Source organism: Sorghum bicolor, chromosome 7 (assembly GCF_000003195.3).
Source record: "Sorghum bicolor cultivar BTx623 chromosome 7, Sorghum_bicolor_NCBIv3, whole genome shotgun sequence".
Classification (NCBI taxonomy): Eukaryota; Viridiplantae; Streptophyta; class Magnoliopsida; order Poales; family Poaceae; genus Sorghum; species Sorghum bicolor.
The window spans coordinates 3,682,380-3,705,513 of record NC_012876.2 but is presented as its reverse complement, the minus strand read 5'-3'; the positions used below and the strand labels follow the sequence as shown (position 1 = coordinate 3,705,513).

General features: G+C 39.4%; 2 protein-coding genes across 3 annotated transcripts; one reads left to right on the top strand and one right to left on the bottom strand.

Annotated features, from left to right (window-relative positions):
- On the top strand, positions 10,199-14,318 carry LOC8067822 (inositol 2-dehydrogenase 2). 2 transcript variants are annotated; one of them, XM_002444994.2, is made up of 7 exons: positions 10,199-10,509; positions 10,743-10,913; positions 12,083-12,247; positions 12,321-12,485; positions 12,798-12,932; positions 13,435-13,532; positions 13,857-14,318. In XM_002444994.2, exons 1-7 carry the CDS (start codon positions 10,306-10,308, stop codon positions 14,047-14,049), a joined length of 1,131 nt encoding a protein of 376 aa, XP_002445039.1. In that variant the 5' UTR covers positions 10,199-10,305; the 3' UTR covers positions 14,050-14,318. The 2 variants fall into 2 exon arrangements, with proteins under 2 accessions (XP_002445039.1, XP_021321567.1); XM_021465892.1 differs by having other exon boundaries at positions 10,377-10,509; positions 10,753-10,913; positions 13,857-14,306.
- Positions 15,232-19,609, bottom strand: LOC8067821 (BTB/POZ and MATH domain-containing protein 1). The gene is made up of 3 exons (XM_021465759.1): positions 18,418-19,609; positions 18,106-18,174; positions 15,232-15,609 (listed from the first exon to the last, which is right to left on the bottom strand). The coding sequence occupies exons 1-3, from the start codon at positions 19,523-19,525 to the stop codon at positions 15,524-15,526; spliced, it is 1,263 nt and encodes a 420-aa protein (XP_021321434.1). The 5' UTR covers positions 19,526-19,609; the 3' UTR covers positions 15,232-15,523.

The window sequence follows — 23,134 nt, the reverse complement described above, 5'->3', positions numbered from 1 at the left end:
AAAGTAATGACTTTGAGCACTAACAATCTATCTAGAAAAGAAACAAAACACTGTAAAACGATTAATCTCTAAAAGATCATAAGTAATTTATTTTAAATCAAAAAAGTGTGAAACCAATATTAACTTTTTTTCCTAAAGTGCTATCTATCTGTTGCTCCTTTGTTTAGAGTTATTTAAACCTTATTTGTTAATAATGTTCTTAATGTTTGAATACAAGTAATAAAATAATATAAACAAAAATAAGTAAGTTTCAAATAAATTTAAATATTCAGCAAAAGATATATGGCGTTTAAAATAAATAGTATTAGTTTACTATTATCCAATGTGAAAAAAATAGTTATGATTTTTGGATATTACACTAGATTAAATATTTTTTTTCAAAATTAGAGAATTCCTCCCTCGGTTCCTGAAATATTTTTGGATATTAGAGAATTACCATGTGTGTGTGTGTGAGAGAGAGAGAGATTAATTTAAGACCGATTGAGTCCTCAAAAGCAAGAATGAGCTTTTTTTAAAGAAAAAGGAGCAAGAAGAAACAAACATCTAAAATTGAGCCGAAGGTCTGAGCACGAAAAATAGTAGTAAGAAGAGTGTATATATACCCACATCTCCAAGTATATTTGCAATTTGGAAATGCGAAGCCGCAAGAGACAGGAGTAGTAAGGATGAGGGGATTATATTCATGCATGGCCTTTAGCCTTTTGTGGACTTTTTGTGGCGCCACATGTTCAACAGTGCATGCGTTGGTGTTGCTGTACGCGACAACACGGCAACATACAAATCTCTTTTGCCCCGGCATTGTCTCTTTTCACTTTGCTTGCATATATTCCAGACGATGGATGATCTAGCTCTATACCTCGCTAGGGTTTTGTAACCTTATTTTTCCCCTTTTTCTCCCCTTTTCTCAAAAGAGCTACAACTAATGGACAAACTAAAGGTTCGAAGATATGGCTGGTGAGAAGAAGTGCACTCGATGAGGCTGCTTGCCCCCAGTGCCAAGGCGTTGATATCCTTCGCCTGCTGCCGTGTTCTTTTTGTAACTTTGATGCATACAATGCAAATGGCTGTGATGGACAGTGAGCGTGTCTGCTCATGCTCAATTGCTCCATGGACAGCCCCGGCACTGGTGCCGAGGATTCCCATCCAGGCCAGTGCCTATTGGGGCCGCCGGCAACCTGAGCAAAAGCGAGCGAGTGCGTGCACTCCGTTCACTATTACTCGTTGATTTGTTACGAGATAAAAATATTGTTAAATAGTTGGTAGATTCATAAAATAAGCTCAAGTGAATAAGATATAGACATTTTGTTTGCTGTCCTAGCTTGAAGTTTGAGTTCTGGATCGGCGACTTGTTCTTAGGGGGTTGTAACTTCTTCTTTATCTATCAATAAAAATGGACACTAATTGTCTCGTATCAGTTTGTTAAAAAAATCATTTATGATCCCTTAGTACTCGTGGAATGTAAATATTGACCTCTCTACACCTAATTTCCACCGTACCATCAGGATCAACCTATCTATGACCTGCATGCACCATGTCATACTACTACTATAATAAAGAATGATCATAACCTAGGTTTAAGTAAAAGTTACTCATCTCAATCGCTAGCAGTGCCAGATATGAAGCACTCGAGTGTACCAAAATAACCTGCCACTGCCTCTCCCTCCAAGCGTTCACAGCTGGGTGAAAGCAACAAGGCAAATCATATCTTGCAACTCAGCAGAGATATTCATCATTTCATCGATCCATTTTACCTTCATTTGCTTCAACCAAGTAAATATAAGAAAGTATTGCCACAACTTCCATTATCTAAAAATAAACAAAAATTGATGTGCATGCAGGTTGTCTTGGTGGCGCGCGGCAAAATGAATGCGGCGGCAGAGCAAAGACACAAACCGTGCAAACAAAGTCAGCTCTACAGAAGAGGAGAGCAAACCTTTTCTTATTTTCGTTCATGCAGGTACCAAAGTTCACTGGCTTTTAAACCTGATTAATTGGCAAGTTAGTTAAAGTACAGTAGAAAAAAATGTTAGTTGAAACTTTTGGTCCAAATATGCATTATATATTATCTGTACGTCGCGTTTGTTAATCATTTGATGATTGGGGGATAATTGGGTAATTAATCCATATATTCAAGCTGGTATGCAAGTTCATTTCCTATTATCAATTTGTCATATTGCATCAAAAGCTTGTTTGTTTTATGACACTGAGATTGAGTGCTGGTGTACGTCAGCCATGCATGAATCATGTTCCAATTTTTTTTTTATTGAACTGGAGGGGCTTTTGCCCCTGCAGAATTTTATTCATAAAAGGATGTTCAGAAATTACAAAAGACAAGCCTTACAGGAACAGCGAAGAAGGGTTGTTGAGTTAAGAAACAAAAAAAGAAATGAAGAAAATAAGAGCGATGAGGCAAACTAATGCAGATTTTGACACCATTGATCAAACAAGAGGCTTAGACTTGTCTTGATACGGCAAGAGATGAATCATGTTCCATGAATTATCAAAATTAAACAACTGCAAACCTTGTATACTACTCTGTTTTTAATACTCTGCTGATATTTATAATAGTCTAATTAACGATCCAGTTATTTATCACTCACAATCGGCATTTGTAACAATGAACTGAACTGAGAAGCTGATGCTGATGCTGATTTATTGTGAGAGAAAAACACTGTTCTATAACTGAAAAGTAATGCTAAAATTCAAGCGAACAGGGCTGACACACTTTCTTGGACCAGCGTTTATTTGTTGGTGGAGGTAAGATAGATAGGAGATCCTTATGAAGCAAGCGGCTGCTTGCTCAGAACTTGAAGCGTAACTGCATTTTTTTAGTTGAAACATAGCACCATTATCACATTTCAGGAACGATTTTCAAAGGCACCCTATTTGTTTTCAGGGGCTGTTGCTTGTAATTCGGGATAGGGCCTATCCCTGAAAACTGATTGTTAAGAATCTAGAAGCCTTCCCCCAACATATATACTTGGGCCTTGTTTAGTTCCCACTAAAATCTAAAAAGTTTTCAAGATTCTCTGTCACATCGAATCTTATGTCACATGTATGGAGCACGAAATATAAATAAAAATAATAATTAATTGCACAGTTTACCTGTAAATCGTGATACGAATCTTTTGAGTCTAGTTAGTACATAATTGGATAATATTTGCCAAATACAAACGAAAGTGCTACAGTAGCGAAATCTAAAAAGTTTTCACAGCTAAACAAGGCCTTGTTAGATTAATTATGTGGCTTTTTGCAGAAGCCTTGCCAAAATACTCACATGTAAAAACAGCTTGTGAAACCAAAACCATGTTAAAAATATGGCTTAGAAGCCATTTTGGTCTAGAAACTAAAGCCATAAAAATGTGACTTTTTTCCTTCACCTTTTCTTTTTTGGAGAAACCACAATCCTATCAAAGAGGGCCTAAGCTAGCTGGCCGAAAACCTGAAGTGCAGTTGCATTTTTTCTTTGGTTTGTTGAAATATACTCCCTCCATTCTCTTTTATAAGGCACAACATGACATGACACGATCTCTCAGTTTACACTTTAGCCATCTATTTATTTTATTTTTTATTATTTATGCATATTAACTTATGATAATTGTATAGTAGATTTAATTACAGATTTAACCATATCAAGATTGTGTTATAATAATTAAAATTATTAGTCAAATTATGTATTGGTCAAACATTTTGAAATTTAAATCTTGATATGGGTTTTATAAAAGAGAATGGAGATAGTCGTACGGCTCCGTTCGCTTGTCTTGTAAGCTGTACATTTTCTGCTAGCCAGTAATGTTTTTCTCTCATAATAAATCAGCGAATAGTATTTTCAACCACGTTTTTTCAGACCAGCGAAAGAATCTATCATTGGGATAGTGGTGGTGAGAGCTGGCACAAGGTCATATACCATGGGGGGTTTAAGTACAGGTTACTCACATTAACCTACAGTAGTACCAGGCACAGCTGATGAAGCACTCGAGTGTACGTACAAAAAGTACAAACTGTGTCAACTGTGTCCTGAGCTCTCGATGGAGTCTGGGTGTGGAAATCAAGGCAAATCATGCCTTCAGAGTTCAGACAGACCTCAGCTTATAATTGTGGGGGCACCTCTACTAGATGAATCCAAGAAAACCAACAAGCAAAGCAGAGATCTATTCACTGTAAAAACACTCATCATCTTTGTTTCCTTGATCCCAGTACACAACAACTAAGCTTGATCAACAGCTAGGGCCTTGTTTACTTCTAAATTTTTTTGCAAAATGGGTACTGTAGCACTTTCGTTTGTATTTGACAAATATTGTCCAATCATAGATTAACTAGGATCAAAAGATTTGTCTCGTAAATTACAAATAAATGGTGCAATTAGAGATGTGCCGCAAGATTCGATGTGACGAGGAATCTGAAAAAAATTGTAAATTTCTTTTGGAACTAAACAAGACCTAGCAGTTTTATTTTTGATGCGCGTTGTCTGCATGGTGCGCGGCAAAATGGATGCCGCAGAGAGACATAAAGCCGGACGAGCCAGAGAGCACTGGAGGAAGCTAGAGGCAAGAAAGTCTTCATGGTGGAGATAGACATGCATGGCATGACAAGCAAAGCAAAGCTTTCATGAGCCAGGATCAGTCCATGGCCATGAAACCTCAACAGCCTGCCCGAGCCAGCAGAGAGTTGACCTGACCACTTTTTCAACTGAGTTACTAGTAGGTAGAGGCCGGGTAAAATATAAAATGGAGTGAAAATATGATGGCCGGAAGTTTTGGGCCGAATGTGTGTATTATTGCTACTTTGTGCGATGATTAATTGATCTAGCTTAAACATTGTACAGCTGGTGATTACAGTGAAGAGGTAGATGATATGCTAATCCGACTGTTTGCATTATTTGTGAGGATGACAATGGTCAGTGCTTGTACGACGTACGGCAAGCTAGCTAGCTTTTTCTACTAATGTGTGATTAGTGAAGTATAAGAATATAGCGCGGCCATGCATCCATTTTATATTAGAAGTATACCAATATTAGAAGTATCCTTCACCCAAGGCAGACAGATGCTAATTAATTCTACAAGCTGAAACGTCATACTGTAACTGTACTAGAGATTACATATATCATGCATTGCAGATGCAGGAAAACAAAGAAATTTTTATCCAGGCATATGCACATGGATTTCAGAGACCCAAGCTAGGGTCTCTCTGGTGGCCCAGTGAGAGTGTGTGGGGGCACAGATTATTGTTCCAAAAGAAAAGAGCTCGAAAGCAAGCACATGCATGAATGGTAGTTTGTTCATCAGACTGTGATAGGCCCCCCCTGGGCACTACTACCTCTTTACCCTTTCTTTGTATGTACTACTACCGAAGGCCCATTTGTTATATTCCCTTGACCTTTATTTGTTTGCAACTCTTTTGCCTTTCTGCTGCATTGCATGTGCTCTGCATTAGGGCATTGTATACTAGTATTAGTATACTTGAATCATTTGCTACCTACTTTGTAGAGAAAGCACTAGCTAACTAACTAAGGTAGTTATCTCTGAAAAAGCTAGGGACTAGAAATAATATGGGAGCCAAGGCCTAGGTACGGTAGGTCCTAAGACAAGGTGATGATTAGCAGCTCATGCACCAGCCTTCTTTCTTTTGTTCTCGATCGATCTCTTGGCTTCGATCCCGTGAGCGTCAAGACTAAACAAATCCAAAAGGCAGTCCTAAATGCGCATCATCATTATGTAGTATACTTATATACTACTTCTAGCTAGTGTCTATACATAGGACATAGTAGTAGTCCTCATCATTCCCAATGCGGGCAAAGTGGGCCTTGTTTAGTTCACCCTGAAAACCAAAAAGTTTTCAAGATTCCTCGTCACATCGAATCTTGTGACACATGCATGAAACATTAAATATAGACGAAAACAAAAACTAATTACACAGTTTAGCTGTAAATCACGAGACGAATCTTTTGATACTAGTTAGTCCATGATTGGATAATATTTGTCACAAACAGTACCGAAAACTTTTCACTTTTCGGAACTAAACAAGGCCCAAGATTGATTTTATTTTGCATCGAAAGAGATCGATCGATCGGCGGTCATCATCAGTGAGTAAGCATGATGTAATGCAGTAAGATATGCGCATAATTAACAGCTGCAGGGGAAACTCGATCAGAGAACGTGCCAGAAACAGCATCATCATCATCGATCATCGATCATCTATGCCAAATGCCAGTATGCCACTGATGGCGGCAATTACAGGAGCTGTGTGTGTGCGTGTGTTTCACTCACTACACTACACTACACTGCTGATGAAGAACTGTTCATATATCATCATGCATGATCCTCCTATTATATACTCCTACTTACATGTGTTTCAGAGCCTAACTGCAGGCAGCAGGACACTGAATGATACTACTCCTACTAGTATGTGTGCTAGTGCTAGTAGCTGCAGCTTTTCAACAGGCCCGGCATGGCAATGGCAAATGGAACGGAATGATGGGATTGTGGCAGCCTTTGGCCGCGCGGCCGGTGGAAACCCATCGAGCATGAACGCCGGCGTGGGTTTGAGGAGGAGGCCGGGGTGGTAGGGCAGCCTGCCTGGGGCATCGGCAAAGATGGAGATGGACGCGTGCAGGCGTCCGATCGATGGTTGCTGCATGAGACACGCGCGGGATTGGGTGTGTGCCGGCGGCAGCCCCGGCAGCGGTGGTGGTGCTGGCTGCTTTTCCGTACGTCGCCACTCGCGCAAGGCGATCCATCGATGCTTTAGTTTGCTCGGAAATTTAGGCGCCCAGCGCGCGCGCGACCGAAAGAGAAGCTTCTTTTTTTTTTTCTTTTTTAATTTTTTTTTTGCATTGTATACCTACCCCTGCTCTTTGTCTCTTTGCATTGGCTGCCGCCTGTCTTCAACAAGTGGCACGACACTTCACAGGAAAAAAAAGTGGCATGCACATTATTTGTCCGCCTGATGATTGATGAAAACTTTGGCATATTTTTCTCCTCTAGTTTAGAGCATCAAATCAAATGTTTTCCTTAATGTTGTTCCTGGCAAAGCTACTCAATCCATCTCAAATTATAAGACGTTTGACTTTTTTTTGACACCAAGTTTGACCACTCGTTTTATTTAAAAATCTATACAAAATATCAATTCTTTTGTCATAGCTTGGTTTATTAATAATAAATGTTCTTCAATAACAACTTAATTTTGACTGTATTTGTATAAGTTTTTTTTGAATAAAACAACTGGTCAAACTTGGAGTCAAAAAAGTCAAACGTCTTATAATTTAGAATAGAGGTAGTACTTGATTGCTACAAGTTCTCTTCTAAGGTCTAGGTTCAAAATGGCCAAACCTGCTACTTTTGGCAAGACTTTGGTTACAATATCCTTTTAAAAGATGATGAGTACCCTGAGTTGTACTCTCTCCGTCCTGTAATATAGGACATTCTAGAATTCAAAATTTGTCCTCAAATATAAGGCATTCCAGAAGCTAGAGACCAGTTTTGCATTTAAAACTTTCCATTTATCAACCAATCATCACTAATCTTGTTGATGATAGCGTCTTATTTGGAAACAAAGTGGGGGGGGTATGCGTCTTGTACTCTTGTGTTCTCTCTTAATCTGTCCTAAAAGTTATATAATGCACTATATTATAAGACAGAGGGAGTACGTACTCTTTTGCCATCACAAAGGTAATCTCAGTTCATATTTTTTATGCTCAGGAACCCATCACACGAATGCTCAGTTTACCCCTATCTGTAATAGCACATATGATCAACTTCAAGCAGTTCAATCGTTCAGATAACATTTTCCACTAACAAATCAAAATAACATTTGGTTTTAGAATGGGGGAACCTTCGCGACCACAAAAAGCTTACCTTAGCTTGATCGGCCGAAGTCAAGTGCATCATGCTTTCATTTTGCTCAGGAACTCCTTCTACCATATTCAAATCATAAGATGTTCTTTTGCTTTTTCTGAAAGACAGATTAAGCACCAACAGGAACATTCTCAGAAGAAAGAACATGTTTGTAGAATCTTACAACTGTGTCTTGTGCCAGGCTCACATGGAATAAACCTCTCAACACCTTATTTCTAACATGCCCATTATTGGGAAACTGACCCCAGTAGTTTAAGTATTGGAGGCTCCAGCGTAGGCGAAGGCTAACACGGTAAACAACACAAAGAAAATCTTATCGTTCAATTAGGTTTTCAATGATTCAAACACCTCTCTCTTACTTGGGGTTTGCTTTTCCCTTTTATAGGTCATTGTACAAGCCAGAGTTCTTTTACATCTATGCCCTTGACCGGCAGGGCATATTCTAGGGATATACCCGTACAACCGCAAGTTCCTAGGGGTATCTTAGGCCTTCTCCCTCCTAACCGCCTTGCTTCATGGGCCTTGCTTTGAGCCCACTAGAGGCCTAGCAGGCATGCAGAATGTGCCTCCTCTAGGATCCCTATATTCGGGTGGTGAACTGGTGAAGGCTTGGCCTCCGTCGGTCTTCATCGGCTTCTGAGCTAACTCGTTGTATTTGCCCTCCAATGGTTTTCACTATGCATGGAAGCATGTAAGGGTGACTCTTGCTTGAGATAAGCTAGAAGTTAGCAATCACCCGCTCTACCAAGGTGATGAGCTTTAGTGTGACTTATGGATTCTCGGGTCGTCAGGCAATCCTCTATTCTCTGGCTTGAAATTGCTAGATCAAGAAATATCCCTAAGGAGATTAGTGATCGAGATCTAGTACAGTGGTGCCCTAATAAAATAGAGGGATAGGATGGAGCGATTGTGCTCTCATCGAATGGGTGTGGAAGAAGGAAGCATTCAAGACTGTAGAAGGAATCACTATTTCTAAGGCGGAATGAAAACTAAAGATCTTATATGATTCCTCATGGCCTTCTGTTTACTTATATCCACAGAGCTCTAACAGGTACAATGTGGTGGTGTGTGTGTTGGGGGATGGTGTGGGTGTGCATGGGGCTTGTGCCCCCTGCCTATGGATAGCTTGCGTTTGTTTTTCACTTGATTTTGAAGGAGCTATTTAATTAGTTTTGAATTTGTATAGATTTAACAATTATAAAATCAAAGTTAAAAAGCAATGTGAAACTATGACCTTAAGATTGAACAATGACTTTGAATGGTGGCCAATTTATGAGAAGAGGAGTTTAGAAATGAAACAATAAAATTGAAGTAGTGGCCATGTTTTACTTCTTCCCTCTATAAAAGGAAATATATGGAGAGCTTAGCGTGTTTGGTTAGCGTCATGTCTTGGTTTCGAATCATCCGATCTTATATCCGAAGCTAATATTTTGTTTGGTCGTCGGTCTATGTCGTCCGTCACCAAGTAGTTACTTCCGCAAGCCAATCTTGGGAGTCGATCCATTCCTCGCAATAACACTGGACAACCTGATTCTGCACGAACCCATTTCGGACGGAGTCGATCCACAGACCAAAGACGTTGGGGACATCTTCATATATAGATGTTCATGTACATAAATCACCTACAAATAATAGAGTTGTGTTCCATCTCCCAACTATTGTCCTCTGTGTTCTTATGATTGTGTACCAATCAACATGAAAACTCGACTTCTAACATTAACCATATGTATTTTTTAATTTTTAGAAAAATATATATTGTAGGAAAAGTCACTTTTCAAACCAGTCAAGCGCTAAAGTTGTGCGGTTAGATGGCCAATGATATCTGATTTTGGAGTTTGATGGCCAAAACCATACTTGAATAAAAGTTCGATGACCAAAAAGTAAACTTGTTTCTTGCTTTTATACACATCAATCAAAATAGATTCTTAACAGCTAAGCTTATTATCCCCTTCACCCATTAGCCACATGCATAGTTTTGGTGAACGACACATTAGCCACATTAAAAACTATGTTTTTTCTTGTGACTTAACTAATTTTTTACCTTAAAAAAATGTTCTTTTGAGTAAAACATTTGAAACTATGGGATCATCACACACTTATGACTTACCCAAAAAAGCTCAGCCAACATTGTATTGAATACTTTTTTATTCTTTTTTAGGGGAATTTCTTTTTTAGTTGAAAGATGTGCATGCACCGTCAGCATCAGAAGTCCCTAAGCCCCAAATTAGTAACTCCAGCCGATTGAAGATAAAGGCCGCCCACACTGAATTTCCGGCCCAACAAGCCCACTTCACACAGAGACGCCATTTCGGTTTTTTTTAGTTTTTTTTATCGAAGGAAATAGAAACCGAGTTGATCTCGGTTTGATTGGCGACGCAGCAACCACCTGTCATCACTCCAGCTCCAGTCAAATCATCGCTGTAGGAGGCGGCGGCCGGCGGCGACGAGGGAGATGGCGGTGGCGGAGGTGAGGTACGGGATAGTCGGGGTGGGGATGATGGGGCGGGAGCACCTCCACAACCTCGCCCACCTCGCCGCCGAGGTCGAGCGGGAGCAGGCCGTCCGGGTGCGGGTCACCGGCCTCGCCGACCCACACCAGGAGTCGCTCCGCCTCGGCCTCCAGCTCGCCGCCGAGCTCGGCCTCCCGGCTCCCCAGGTACGTATACCCTCAAAATTATCAGCTACAGCCTGCAGCTAGATTCTGACATCTCAAATGTTTCCTCTTACTATATGCACATAAAAAGAACAGATTTTGAGTAGAATATGAATAAATTATGATTAGACTGTGCAGATGTGCAAGTGCAAAGCAGAACTATGTGCTTTGTTAGTCGGGTACTAATTAGTAATTACTGAATCAGTGAATCTTAGTAACATCGAAAAGGTTTCAAGACCTTTTCAGGTCACCGCGAGCTGCTTGACAGCGGGCTCTGTGACGCCATCATCGTATCGTCCCCAAACATGACCCACTATGAGATACTCATGGACATCATCCGCCACCGCGAACCGCACCACATCCTTGTCGAGAAGCCGCTGTGCACCACTGTGCAGGACTGCAAGAAGGTTAGTTAGTCCGGTACTTTGATCTGTTGCCTGTTGGTAATGTGATTTCGTCATGAGCTGCTAGCTAGCGCATGCTACTCTGTTTCTTTTCTTTGATATCACCTCACTGTTGTCTGCCTGTTCCATTTTCATCCTTCTGGTGAGACCAGCAAATCATGGCGGATCTCCAACTAGGGCCATTAGGGCCTTGGCCCCACTCGTGAAGCAAAACCTCTGAGTACTCATGTTCAAATTTTTTTCCTATAGTCGTCAGCATAGGTAGCCTCAATCATCTTCTCTTGTCTCTTGTTTCAGGTGCCCGCATGTAGTGTGTTGCTCCTTCATGGTTTCCTCAAGTTCCTAATTCCAGCTCGTAGTGTGCTTCAGGGCACCGTAGCCATCTCTGCTGTTGTTTCCCATTTGAGCGTGTCTTCTTTATGGTTGTTCCAATGGTCAGCAAAGACACAATTCTTCGGCTACTGGCATGTGCCCATGTGACTCTTTCCACTGTCCTGCACTCATGCATCCCTTCCAGTCGTGGCTCTCGTTGCTCCAACCAAATACAAGAATAGATCCATTCCATCCCCATAACTAGGGATAGAACAATTCTATTCTTCCATGCTCTCCGACCAAACACACCCTAGATGGTCGAGTGCGAGTGGATTTTTTTTATCCACTTTCATGTTTCCATCTATTATGTTGTGGATTTAAGATTAAAATTGAGATATTCATCTCAACCTTTGTAGGCTACTTTTGTTATCTTGCTTTGGCGCGGACAATATGTATGCTTTGATAGTGGCCCTAGGCGTCAAAATTGACGAGCTCCGCCACTGTCTCTAATAGCATAATATGATTCTACACCACCAAGAAAGAAATCAGTATCGTTGTTCTTCTGATCCAGGAACTTGGGATTCATGTTCTTGAAGAAAACTGTTTTCATTGAGTTTTAGCTTCACTCTACATGCCACAAACATTCAGTTTTTGTGCATTATTATCCATAATAAATGTTGCAAAATACCATGTAACCAGCTTTACATGGGTGTTCTTAGGTTCAAAGACATGCCCAGCTCTTGCTGGTTGCTTTTCAGGATAAAAGTACCCATGTTGCCAACTTTAGATAATGTGACCTGTCCTCTGTTTCATTTTGAAATTGACATTCTTTGCATCTTTATTGGATTTTATTTTTCCAGGTTATCGAAGCTGCAAAACAGAGACCAGAAATACTTGTGCAAGTTGGTTTAGAATACAGGTATATGCCACCAGTTGCTAAGCTGATAGACATAGTTAAGAGTGGTACACTAGGACAAGTCAGAATGGTGGCAATACGAGAACACCGGTTTCCTTTCCTTGTTAAGGTACTAGTAGCTGTTTTTACTTGTAATACATAAAAGTTCACTTCTTATTGTTTATAAGTGCTACAACTTGCAGGTGAACAACTGGAATAGATTCAATTGTAACAGTGGGGGAACTCTAGTAGAGAAGTGTTGCCACTTCTTTGATTTGATGAGACTGTTTGCGGCTGCAAATCCAGTTCGTGTGATGGCTTCTGGAGCCATTGATGTTAACCATAAGAATGAAGTGTATGATGGAAAGGTCTGGTTGTCTCACTGTTTGATTAGAATATTTCATTGGATGCATATTCTGTGCATGCATAGCTCTGTGCTCATGCCCATGCGGCCATGCCATTTTCAATAAAGATGTTCTGTTTCCTCTTCCTCTTCCCAGTGAAAGACTTGCAATCAATGTAACTATGAAAGCCTGAGTTTCATATTTAGATTCACTGCTCTAGCATTTGAGCAATATTGCAGTTGGAACTCCTAAACGATAACAGTACATAGGCACAAGTTGAAGTCAGCCTTTAAACATTCCTAGTAGTGGCTAAAAGTTAATTATCTCCTAATGCAGGTACCAGATATTATTGATAATGCATATGTGATAGTGGAATTTGATAATGGCTCTCGTGGCATGCTTGATCTCTGCATGTTTGCTGAAGGAAGTAGGAACGAGCAAGAAATTTCTGTGGTTGGTGACATTGGGAAGGTACAAATACAGCTATATGTTTCTCTTACAGTAATTTTATTTTCCAAGTGGTGCCATACTAAACTGTAACCTTTTGCAGATGTGACTCTAGGTAACTTAGTTACACTTAATTGGCTCAGTTTACGGTTGATACCCCCAAAATTCTTGTCTGATTACTCTGTTTTACTAGTAGTGTGTAGTTACAGCGTACAGTATGTTATCCTTAGAAGAAAGGCCTGAAACTTGAGGGAAAAAATATCACCACTTGTAGAAGTACATGTTCCCTTCAGTGAAATGTTTCATTCTTTGAAAGTAGTGTTAATTAATGAATATATTGTTACACCAATTGAAGGAAAGCTTGTCTAACATTAGTTGATAATGCTTTGGACATATGAAAAGAATTTAATATGTATATCCATAACAATTGTCCTTAGATAGGGGTTCGTGGAATTTTGAGTCTCTGCTTTCCTGTCTCTGTTTAATATTCAGTTCTAGTGTATGTGATACATTTTCTTTGAAACAGGGTGAAACTTTTGTTCCAGAGAGCATTGTCAGGTTTGGAAAGAGAACAGAAGGCAGAGATGGAGTTGTAACAATAATGGCGGAAGATGAACGGATCAAGTACGCTCTATTTTGCTCTCATATTAGCATTTAGTTCTCATAAGCCCTACAATTTAAGAAATATCTTTACATTCAAATATCAGTCCCAAAAGTAACAATTTTGTTGTTGGCCTTGCCCCAATACCATCTTTGTTTACAGCGCTTGCATATTCGGTGCTTCTTGCACTACCGTAGTCTGATTCTATATGACCAGATAATCAATGCACACTGAACAAAAAAAAAATCTATTTAATTTTGCCTTAGGATTAAAGTTAAGATGCAGAATGCATAGTTTTGCATACTGCAAGTTTTGGCCTGTATCTTAACGAAGTGTGTGAATTATAGGTATCAAGGTCTCCATCATGGATCCAGCTATTTGGAGCACCTCAATTTCTTGTCTGCTATAAGGGCTCAAGGTGCATCTGGACCATCTGTCAACTTAAGTGACGGCCTACTATCTGTTGCCATTGGTGTGGCTGGGCAATTATCAATCGAGCAGGGCCGGTTCGTAACCATGGAAGAGGTCTTAGGTTTGTAGCCTGGTGATAATTCAGGCATGCTACTGTATTGTAAAACCTTTTGTGTATTATTAGGTACATGGACTTAAGAGTGCTCCGGACTGACGAGTTTATGCCAAGTTAGGATAACATTATTACAGGCATTTGAAAATAGAGGAATATGATGATAATCTTCAAGCAAATGTCATGGAGTAGCAGGGTTATATTATCTGCAAGTGATATCTTGGACCTGTTGGTTGTGATTAGCGGATCAATAAATCTAGAATATGTCATATTATTTCTCTTGATTTTTCTCTCTGAGTTTTTGAGAAGTTTAACGACGTATCAACAATATTATTATCTCATATTTTCCTGTAAGGTTTTTAGAGGATTGATGAAGCTATTGATTGATTTCAAGACTGGACTGAATCAAGGCGCAGTGTTGAGAAACAAGTCGACCGGTGAGTGATCTTATCCCCATGGACAACCCATGGATTAGTGACAAAGATTAGGATTAGCCGTCTATGTAATCATGTTTATTTTTCTCTTATCTAAAATATCGACATCCCCTGGACGGGTGTTGTCCATCCCTGGCGACGGTTCACAATGTACTCATTCCATCCTTAAAAGAATAGATTTCTAGTAAGTTTAGGACAGATTAGAAAACAGGAGAAATGACTTTGTTGTCTCTCATTAAGCTTCTAATTAACTTAATTGCACTCACCACTTGCCGAGAAGTTACACATATATCGTTTGGTGTTTCTAATAAGACACTAAGGGGGTGTTTCGAACTGCTCCACAAACTCTGCTCCACAAACTCCATCATGGAGCAGCTCCACAAAAAACTGGAGTTTGTGGAGTACCTCTTTACTCACAACTCCACCCTTTTTTCTCGAAGGGAGTGCGTGGAGCTAAAACCGTTTGGCTAAAAAACGTGGAGTGGACAGTCCCAAACACCCCCTAAATGTTATTGCACCTACTACATCAATCATCAGATAGTGACGTCCAGGAGGAAAATAAGTACGTCACTGCTGGAGAAGATCGTTTGCTTGTCGTATCAGCCGTACTTTTTCTATCAGCTAACAATGTTTTTCTCTCACGATAAATCAGCGAACAATATTTTCAGTTATGACTTTTCAGACCAGCGAACAGACTTGTCTATAGGTTGTTGGGCTCAATTTTAGACTCAATGTTTTCAAGGACAGAGGGAGTATAAAAGCTGATCAATGGAAGCAAGATAGTTCAATTGTTTCTTTCTCTCATTCTCGTTCTTACAACTTCAAACAACAACGACAGCCGACATGCCAGCTGAAACAACAATGATAGCCGAGGGACAATTGAGCCCAACAACCTATAGCTATAGGCAAGTTGGGCATGGTGGTACCTGCAGTAGAGCAGTTTACAAGTACTAATGAAACAACAATGACAGCCGAGAGATAAAGGACAACAAACGCCTATGTATGGGCAAGTTGGGACTGACTGGTCCCTGTGTGGACACAGACTCGTTGACGTTCTTCATTCTTCATCACTGCTCCAATGAGTAGTTGCCACGTTACGGGGGTAGTACTTTCGTGGACGGGAGACACCCTGACCTCGCCTCGCTACAAAGGCAACAAGAAACCACCATAAGTTGACTCCAACAAACAAGACCGGCCGGTGGAAACGAAGAAAAAAAAAATCCCTCCATACTAAAAAATAAAGTCGTTTTAGATATTCATACGATCTTTAAAATATAACTTTGACTTCTTAATTTTATAATAAAAAACATTTATCGAAAAGTGATATATATAATATTTTAAGGGAAGTATTTTTTCAAGACAAATATTTTCATATGGTTTTATCATTTATGATTTATATTCTCAATGTTTAACCAAGCTTTGTCAAAATGACTTTATTTTTTTTTAGTATGGAGGGACTATTCATTTTTTATATTTTTAATTTGTAATCATTCTAGCTATTTTTTAGTTACATAACTTTTACTATATATTTATAAAGAATGTATATCTAGTTGTGTTGCAAAATCTACACATCTAAAAAGACAGAATGACTTAAATTTTAGAACTAAGGAAATACCATTTGTTTTTGTCTGGTTTGCTATTGGAACTCGGATGTATTATTGGATACAGATCTTGAAAAATTGAAGGTCGGAGTCCACTTTTCTAAGCTTTATAAGGCTATATTCTCAGTACATTTGTGTCACACAGTTTCAAATGTTATTATGAAACTTATGATACAACTCACCCAATACATAGTATAATGATATTATTTCTTAGGAGCATCTAAATAATTAATTATATTCCTTTCAAAAAATAAACAATAAATTATTATATATATATATATATATTTTATCTATGACAATGGATCCAAGGATTATGCGGGGTTTCTAATGTCGACTACGATACAACTTTTATCTCTATCTTCATTAAATCCATGCTAGGTCAGCAAAAAAAAAATCCTAAGTGGCATCTAGTTAATTAGTATGTGACTCACTCCGGAGTAGAAAAGGATGCAATTCTCATTTTGAAGGAGGAAAATCCTTTTAAATTTGACCAAAGTTATATGAAAAATACTAACATTTATGATACAAATTAAGTATTATTACATCAATTATGGAATATCTTTTCTTAATAAACCGGTTTGGAGACATAAATATGAGTACTATTATTAACTGTAAATTTGATCAAACTAACTGCTTTGACGGACACACTGATACTATAGTTGTATGTTTTTAAGGACAAAGATAGTACTATCCATTGGCACATACATACCATTCTAGCCTCACTTTCCTAGCTAGGGCCGTGTGGACCTGGAAGTCAATCTCAATTAAAAGCCGGATATCCATTGACTCAGTTTGTCTTATGAGATATGCTCGAGAAGGCCATTCTCAGTGGAGTTTTATGACTTTCAGTTTCTAATATATCCATATTTTTTTAAATAGTGTAGAAGAGTTTTATCCTCCATAAAATTCTCTCTACTCCTATAAAACTCTTATCACTTGTCTCTTTATTAATACAGTGTCACATCAGCATATTTAATGCCCATAAAACTATGTGAAACAACATTGAGACTCGCGAATGACTTAGCAAGGCAAAATAAGTTACATAATCTCCAAAATTAATTGCCATAAAATTCACTTGCTCCGCCCTTTTTAACTATTGTTTCCCTTAAAAAAATAATATATTTTACTTTGACTAAATATATATTTAAGAAAATATTAATATTTATGATATATGCTCCCTCTTCTTCAAATGATAAGTTATTTTATTTTTTATACATCTATTTTGTTATACATCTTGATATAATAATATGTCTAGATACATAGCAAAATAGATGAGCTAAAATAGTCAAAGTGATTTATAATACGGAATGGAGGAAGTAACTAGTAGTGACTTATAAAAAACGGAATGCGGGATATAAGAGAAAGGAAATGACATCCGCGCAGGCTATTTTATGGGGGTACGGATGTGCATGTTTACCAAATGAACGAAAGACAAGACGTGAGCCAGTGCTGCACTGGCTTTCTGATCCTTTTGAATCGCTTTCTCCTGACACTAAAACAAAAATGTACTCCCTCTAGTTTAGAAATTGACTAGGCATATTCTCCAAAACTACAGTTATATTTTACATGCATTTTTTACTAAAAATGTTGGTAGCTTCAAAACTCTAACCATAGAAAGTAAGACACTAAAATATTTTGAAACGAAACTTTTTTTTGAAACGAAAAAATATGAATTTAATCATGTCTTTCAGACTCTAACCATATCACAAAATACATCCTTTAATGAATCGAAATTCTCCAGCGAACCTAACTGCCTCCAATGGTATACCCGTACAAAGTCTCAAGATGCCAAAAAAGTTAAGAAAGAGTCATTCTATAGAATTTGCGAGGGGGCGGATTCGATCATGATACTTGAACCAAACACCCTCTAGGTATGGAGACCACAAATTTGTAAACATGTATTTTAAATAAACCGTAAGGATAACAGAAAAAAACCATAAATTAGCAAACATGCAGATAGCTAAATTTTTTTATGTATCTTGGCATGTTTAATATTGCAAATTATGGTTCAATTCAATATTGTTGAGTTAGGACTTGCCTTCACGGTGATTCCCTGCCGATCGTTCTTCAGGGACGTCTTGTTGCCTTTCGACTGCCTTCTTGAATACTTTTTTCCCACATCCAATAAGTAAACATTGAGAAAACAAATTCAAACACAAATTTAGAAACTGATGAAATTAAGCAATTACTGGTAGTGATGCATAGACAGAAAAAAAAATGAAATGCAGAAAACAAAGAAGAGGATTGTTGCAGAAAAAAAAAAGCAGATATATTTTCGGATTTCATGGCTGGAAACAATATATAGCGTTTTTTTAATAAAAAAGTTAACACAAGGATAAGGTGAGCTTACTGTCGGAATTTTCCAGTATCTCTAGAGCAACTTCAGGACAGGTGGCTTTGAGTTCCTTGTACCCTTCACTTGAGAGTACATCATCCCTTGTTCTCTCAGAAGAGTTGATAAATTTGATGCATGCATCTTTCAACTCCGTGCAATGATGCTTGTGAGCTTGGGCTATAGTGGTTGTCACACTGTCAACAGTTGGCCTCTTGGAAAGGATGTTTCCACAATACAACTTCATCCTTGTCAGGTCATATTTGTCGGCTGCCGCCAATAAGTTTGTCGCCATTTCCTCATTATTTCTGTGTTCTTTCGGCAATGAATCTGTGTAGATGAAGTGAAGCAGAGCCTTGAAATCCTTGGGCTCCATGTCTTGAATAACAACAACTGTGCTGCTGTTATCAGTACCACTAGTAGTCCTCCTGTCCCTCATTATTGTTTGTCCATCGAAATGAGGCTGAGTATGAGTAGCCGCAGTAGTTTTTAAGGCCGGACAGCGAATGTCAAGGATGAGCTTGTGGGCACGGAACTCCTCAGTTTTAACCTTGAACATGATATCCCCATCCTTCCGTTCAGGGGACAACAGCTTTCCAAGATGAGATGACAAGTTTGAGGGCGGCACTTGAACGTCGACGACGGGATTAGAGCTGACAGCAGCCTCCTTCAACTGTGATTCCTTAAAAACAGTGACAAAGCATTGGATCTTAAGGGAATCGTTCCGAAGGTACCTAGGCAGATCGCTCTTCTTCTTGAATTTGTCAGTTCCGCAGGTGGACGAAGTTTCAGCTGTTAACACAGTGGTTGACTTGATGGCGGCTACGTCGTCGTCGTCGTCAGCGAGCCTAAACTCGTACGCCAGCCTCACCTCGGTGAACTCGCTCATGAGCTCCAGTTGTACTCCAACGTAATCTTTGCAATCTTCCCCGTTGCCGATCCCGTCAGGGTAGTAGCGGATGCGCCAGTCATGGCCGCCCACAGTGAACCTGGTGGAGGAGATGTATCCTCCATCGCCGAGGTCGCTGTGCTGGCTGTAGTCGCTTATCTCCAATGTGTGTAACTCACTGTCCGTCACCGAGCTGCATATCGACGCTGATGCCCTTACCCTCGCCTGGGATGCCATTGCTATACCAAGCTTTTCCTCTAGAGTTAGTTGTGGATCGGATCAGAGTATTCAAAGGGGTTGGGTTTCTTCTTCTTTTTCTTCTTCTTCTTCTTCTTGTGTGTGTGTGTGTGGGGGTGGGGGGGGGGGGGGGGTCGGGCGAGTTTTGGGTTGGATTAGCTCAATAGATCAGCTCGGCTGAGGCCAAATAAATCCTATAGATCCTCCCACATATATATAGTCAATAGTAGGTTACTGACATCAGCCATCCAGAAGAGGTACAGCACATAATTATGGTTTTGTACATGGAAGAGAGGAAATATTGGGAATTGCTATAATCTGATTTTTCGTTTTTTTTTCAGGCGACAATCTCAGGCGTTGGATAGAGATCCAACACCCCCTAGTTGATCCACTCGTGATTCATCTTCCTCGCTATTTCTTCCAACCGTGTTCCACCTCCCACCTGGTCCTCTGTCGAAGCTGACCGCCCCGCGCCCCCGCGGCAACATGAAAGGGTCTCGTTGGAGCTCGCTGTCGCGGCCGGCGAGATCATACCGTGCCCATGGTAGCCTCGCTCTCTCTTCTCCCTCTCCCCCTACCGCTTTCTTCTCCAGCTCCGACGAGAACAGCCTTGACGCCCTTGCCCTGATCCACCACCGCCAGGGCCCTGAAGTTGCTTGGCCGTCGTCTGGCCTGCCTACCTCCCTCCAAAACCTCTTCTATACCGCCAGAGTTGGAGAAAAAAGAGAGAGTTTGGAGAGGTACGCCGCCACCGTCGTTGTCTTTGTCTCTGATAAGGTGCGAGCGCGCGGGCGTGGGTGCATGGTGACGGGGGTAGTGCAAACAAGATCTCAGGCAACTTACATCTAGGAAACATGGGAAATGTTAGACAAAGGAAGATGTCGTCTCATAATTAATGGATATCAAGGACCATGAGAAAGATCTTGTATATAGACAATAGTTTCCGATGTATCATCGTCTATATATTATATATATGGCTTTATGTCATTTAAAAATTGAAATGAATAGTATTTATATTAACTGTAGACATTTTATATAATGATTTGTCTATTATATTATTTATGACTGCTATGGAATAATTGTACAGGCAACAATTGTCTAAATCACTACGCATACCCCTCAACAACATTGAGGGTTAGTTTAGATTCAACCATTCACTTTAGGGATTAGAGTGAATTGAGGAGGAACGACCTTCAATCCGCATGGGAATGATTGATCCAAAAAAATTCCGAAGGATTTGGTTCCATCAAAAAAAAGAAAAAAAACACTGACGGATTTGTCACCATTGGTTGTCTGAATCACTCTAAATGCCCGGAACCGCTGACGGGTTCGTCACCTTTGACCAGACCAACGCGGCATCCCGCGCAAAAACCACTCATAGAGTAGACTAGTCAGTCCCACCCGTGATGCATCTATCAATCAGTTCCCATCCCCCATGCCCGAGAAAATTATTATGGTCTTGTTTAGGCCTTATTTAGTTCATCCAAAAATTAAAAAAATTTCAAGATTTCTCGTCGCGTCGAATCTTACGGCACATGCATAAAGCATTAAATATAGATGAAAATTAAAACTAATTATACAGTTTGTCTGTAAATTGCGAGATAAATCTATTAAGCCTAGTTAGTCTATGATTGGACAATAATTGCCAAATAAAAACGAAAGTGCTACAACACCTAAAACAAAAAAAATCGGAACTAAACAAGGCCTTAGTTCCAATTTTTTTTATTTTGACTACTGTAGCATTTTCGTTTGTATTTGATAAATATTGTCCAATTATAGACTAACTAGGCTCAAAAAATTTGTCTCACAAATTATAGACAAAATGTGTAATTAATTTTTATTTTTATTTATAATTAACTTGAAAAATTTTAGGTTTTTGAAAGGAAATGCCTATGTGGCTACCAGTGACAGTTGCGTAACGTAGTAGACGTGTTGCTGACCTAGACCGATGACCGTAAGTAAGGTCTAGCGTCTAGATCATATGAACGCGCCTAATTAGAATAGGCAAACACGTACAATTATCGGGCCTTGTTTAGCTCCTTAGAAATTTTACAAAAATTTTCAGCTCCATCACATCGATTCTTATGACACATGCATAGAACATTAAATATAGGTTAAACATAACTAATTAATTGTACAGTTTGTCTATAATTTGTGAGATGAATTTTTTAAACCTAATCAGTCCATGATCGGACAATATTTGTCAAATACAAATAAAAGTGCTACAATATCTATTTTGCAAAATTTTATCTAACTAAACAAGGCCTGGATATGTAGGGCATCATCTTGTCAAGATCAATATGGGCCTTGTTTAGTTCATAGATTTTTTTGGCTTTGATTACGGTAGCACTTTCGTTTATATTTGATAATTATTATCTAATCATAGACTAACTAGGTTTAAAAGATTCGTCTCGCAAATTACAAACAAACTGTGTAATTAGTTTTTTTGTTTTTATCTATATTTAATGCTCCATACATGTATTTAAAAATTCGATATAATGAGGAATCTTGAAAAATTTAGGAAACTAAACAAGGTCATAGTACTAGTACAATTAAATCATTAGTTCGTCATTGACCGCAGACTAATATAACACCACGTCCTGCGACCACTCATATATAGAGTAGACTAGTCAACCCCACCCATGACCTATCAGTCGGATCCTTGCATCCCTAGAGCTTAAAAAAATTACTAGGTGAGGCTATTAGCTAGGAGCAGTGTTCTGTGTAGACGACGGAAGGGCGACTCTAACTAATCTCTCAAATTTTGCCCCCTGTTCCTTTAAATTACAGTCTCTCATCCATATTCATCCTCTACTTCTCGGGTACTCCAACCGATTTTCTAACTTTTCCCTATTTTTACAATGTATTGTCATGGATCCCATTTATCGGTCCCACTTATCTGCTTTATGAAAGAGAGAAAGGAAGATGAGGGAGAGGATGAGGGACTTCTACATCTGGGGGTTTAGGAGAGAGAAATGAGAGTCCCTTATCCATTGAGGCTTGAATAGAGGTTGAGTTGGAGAGGTTTTGATGTGTTTGAGCTCTTAAATAGGATGAGGGCTCAAGTAGGAGTTTGGTTGGAGTTGCCCTAAGGTCGTCTAGCATCTGAATCATATGATCAACATGCCCACTTAGACTAGGAAATCACATACAATTACAAACCTTGAGTAACAACATAGTCACATAGCCATACGAGATCAGTCCTAGTACAATCCAACATATAGATGCATAACAAGGCAGTGCAGTAGCAGTGTTTTCTTGGACAATCTATAGGTACCAACTACATAATGCAGATGGCAGCAAACATGATCGCTAGACTACGAATTGGGTGCATCATTCATAACAATACATGGAAGTGAACAACACAATAATACTAATATAGCTTCGTTTGGCTGATAACCCATGGCAGAAAGTACTGTTGGCTGATTTGTTGCGAGAGACAAACACTGCTGAATGGCTAGCAGATTCAGCTGATAAGCTCAAACGAACAAGGTGGGGGCGAGTGACAGAAACTACTAGCGCTACGTGTTTCGCCAGCCTTCGATTTGCATTGCGGTCTTCTCGACTCAGTCATCAATCTCAGAGGGTGTCACCGCATTGTCATCTCGT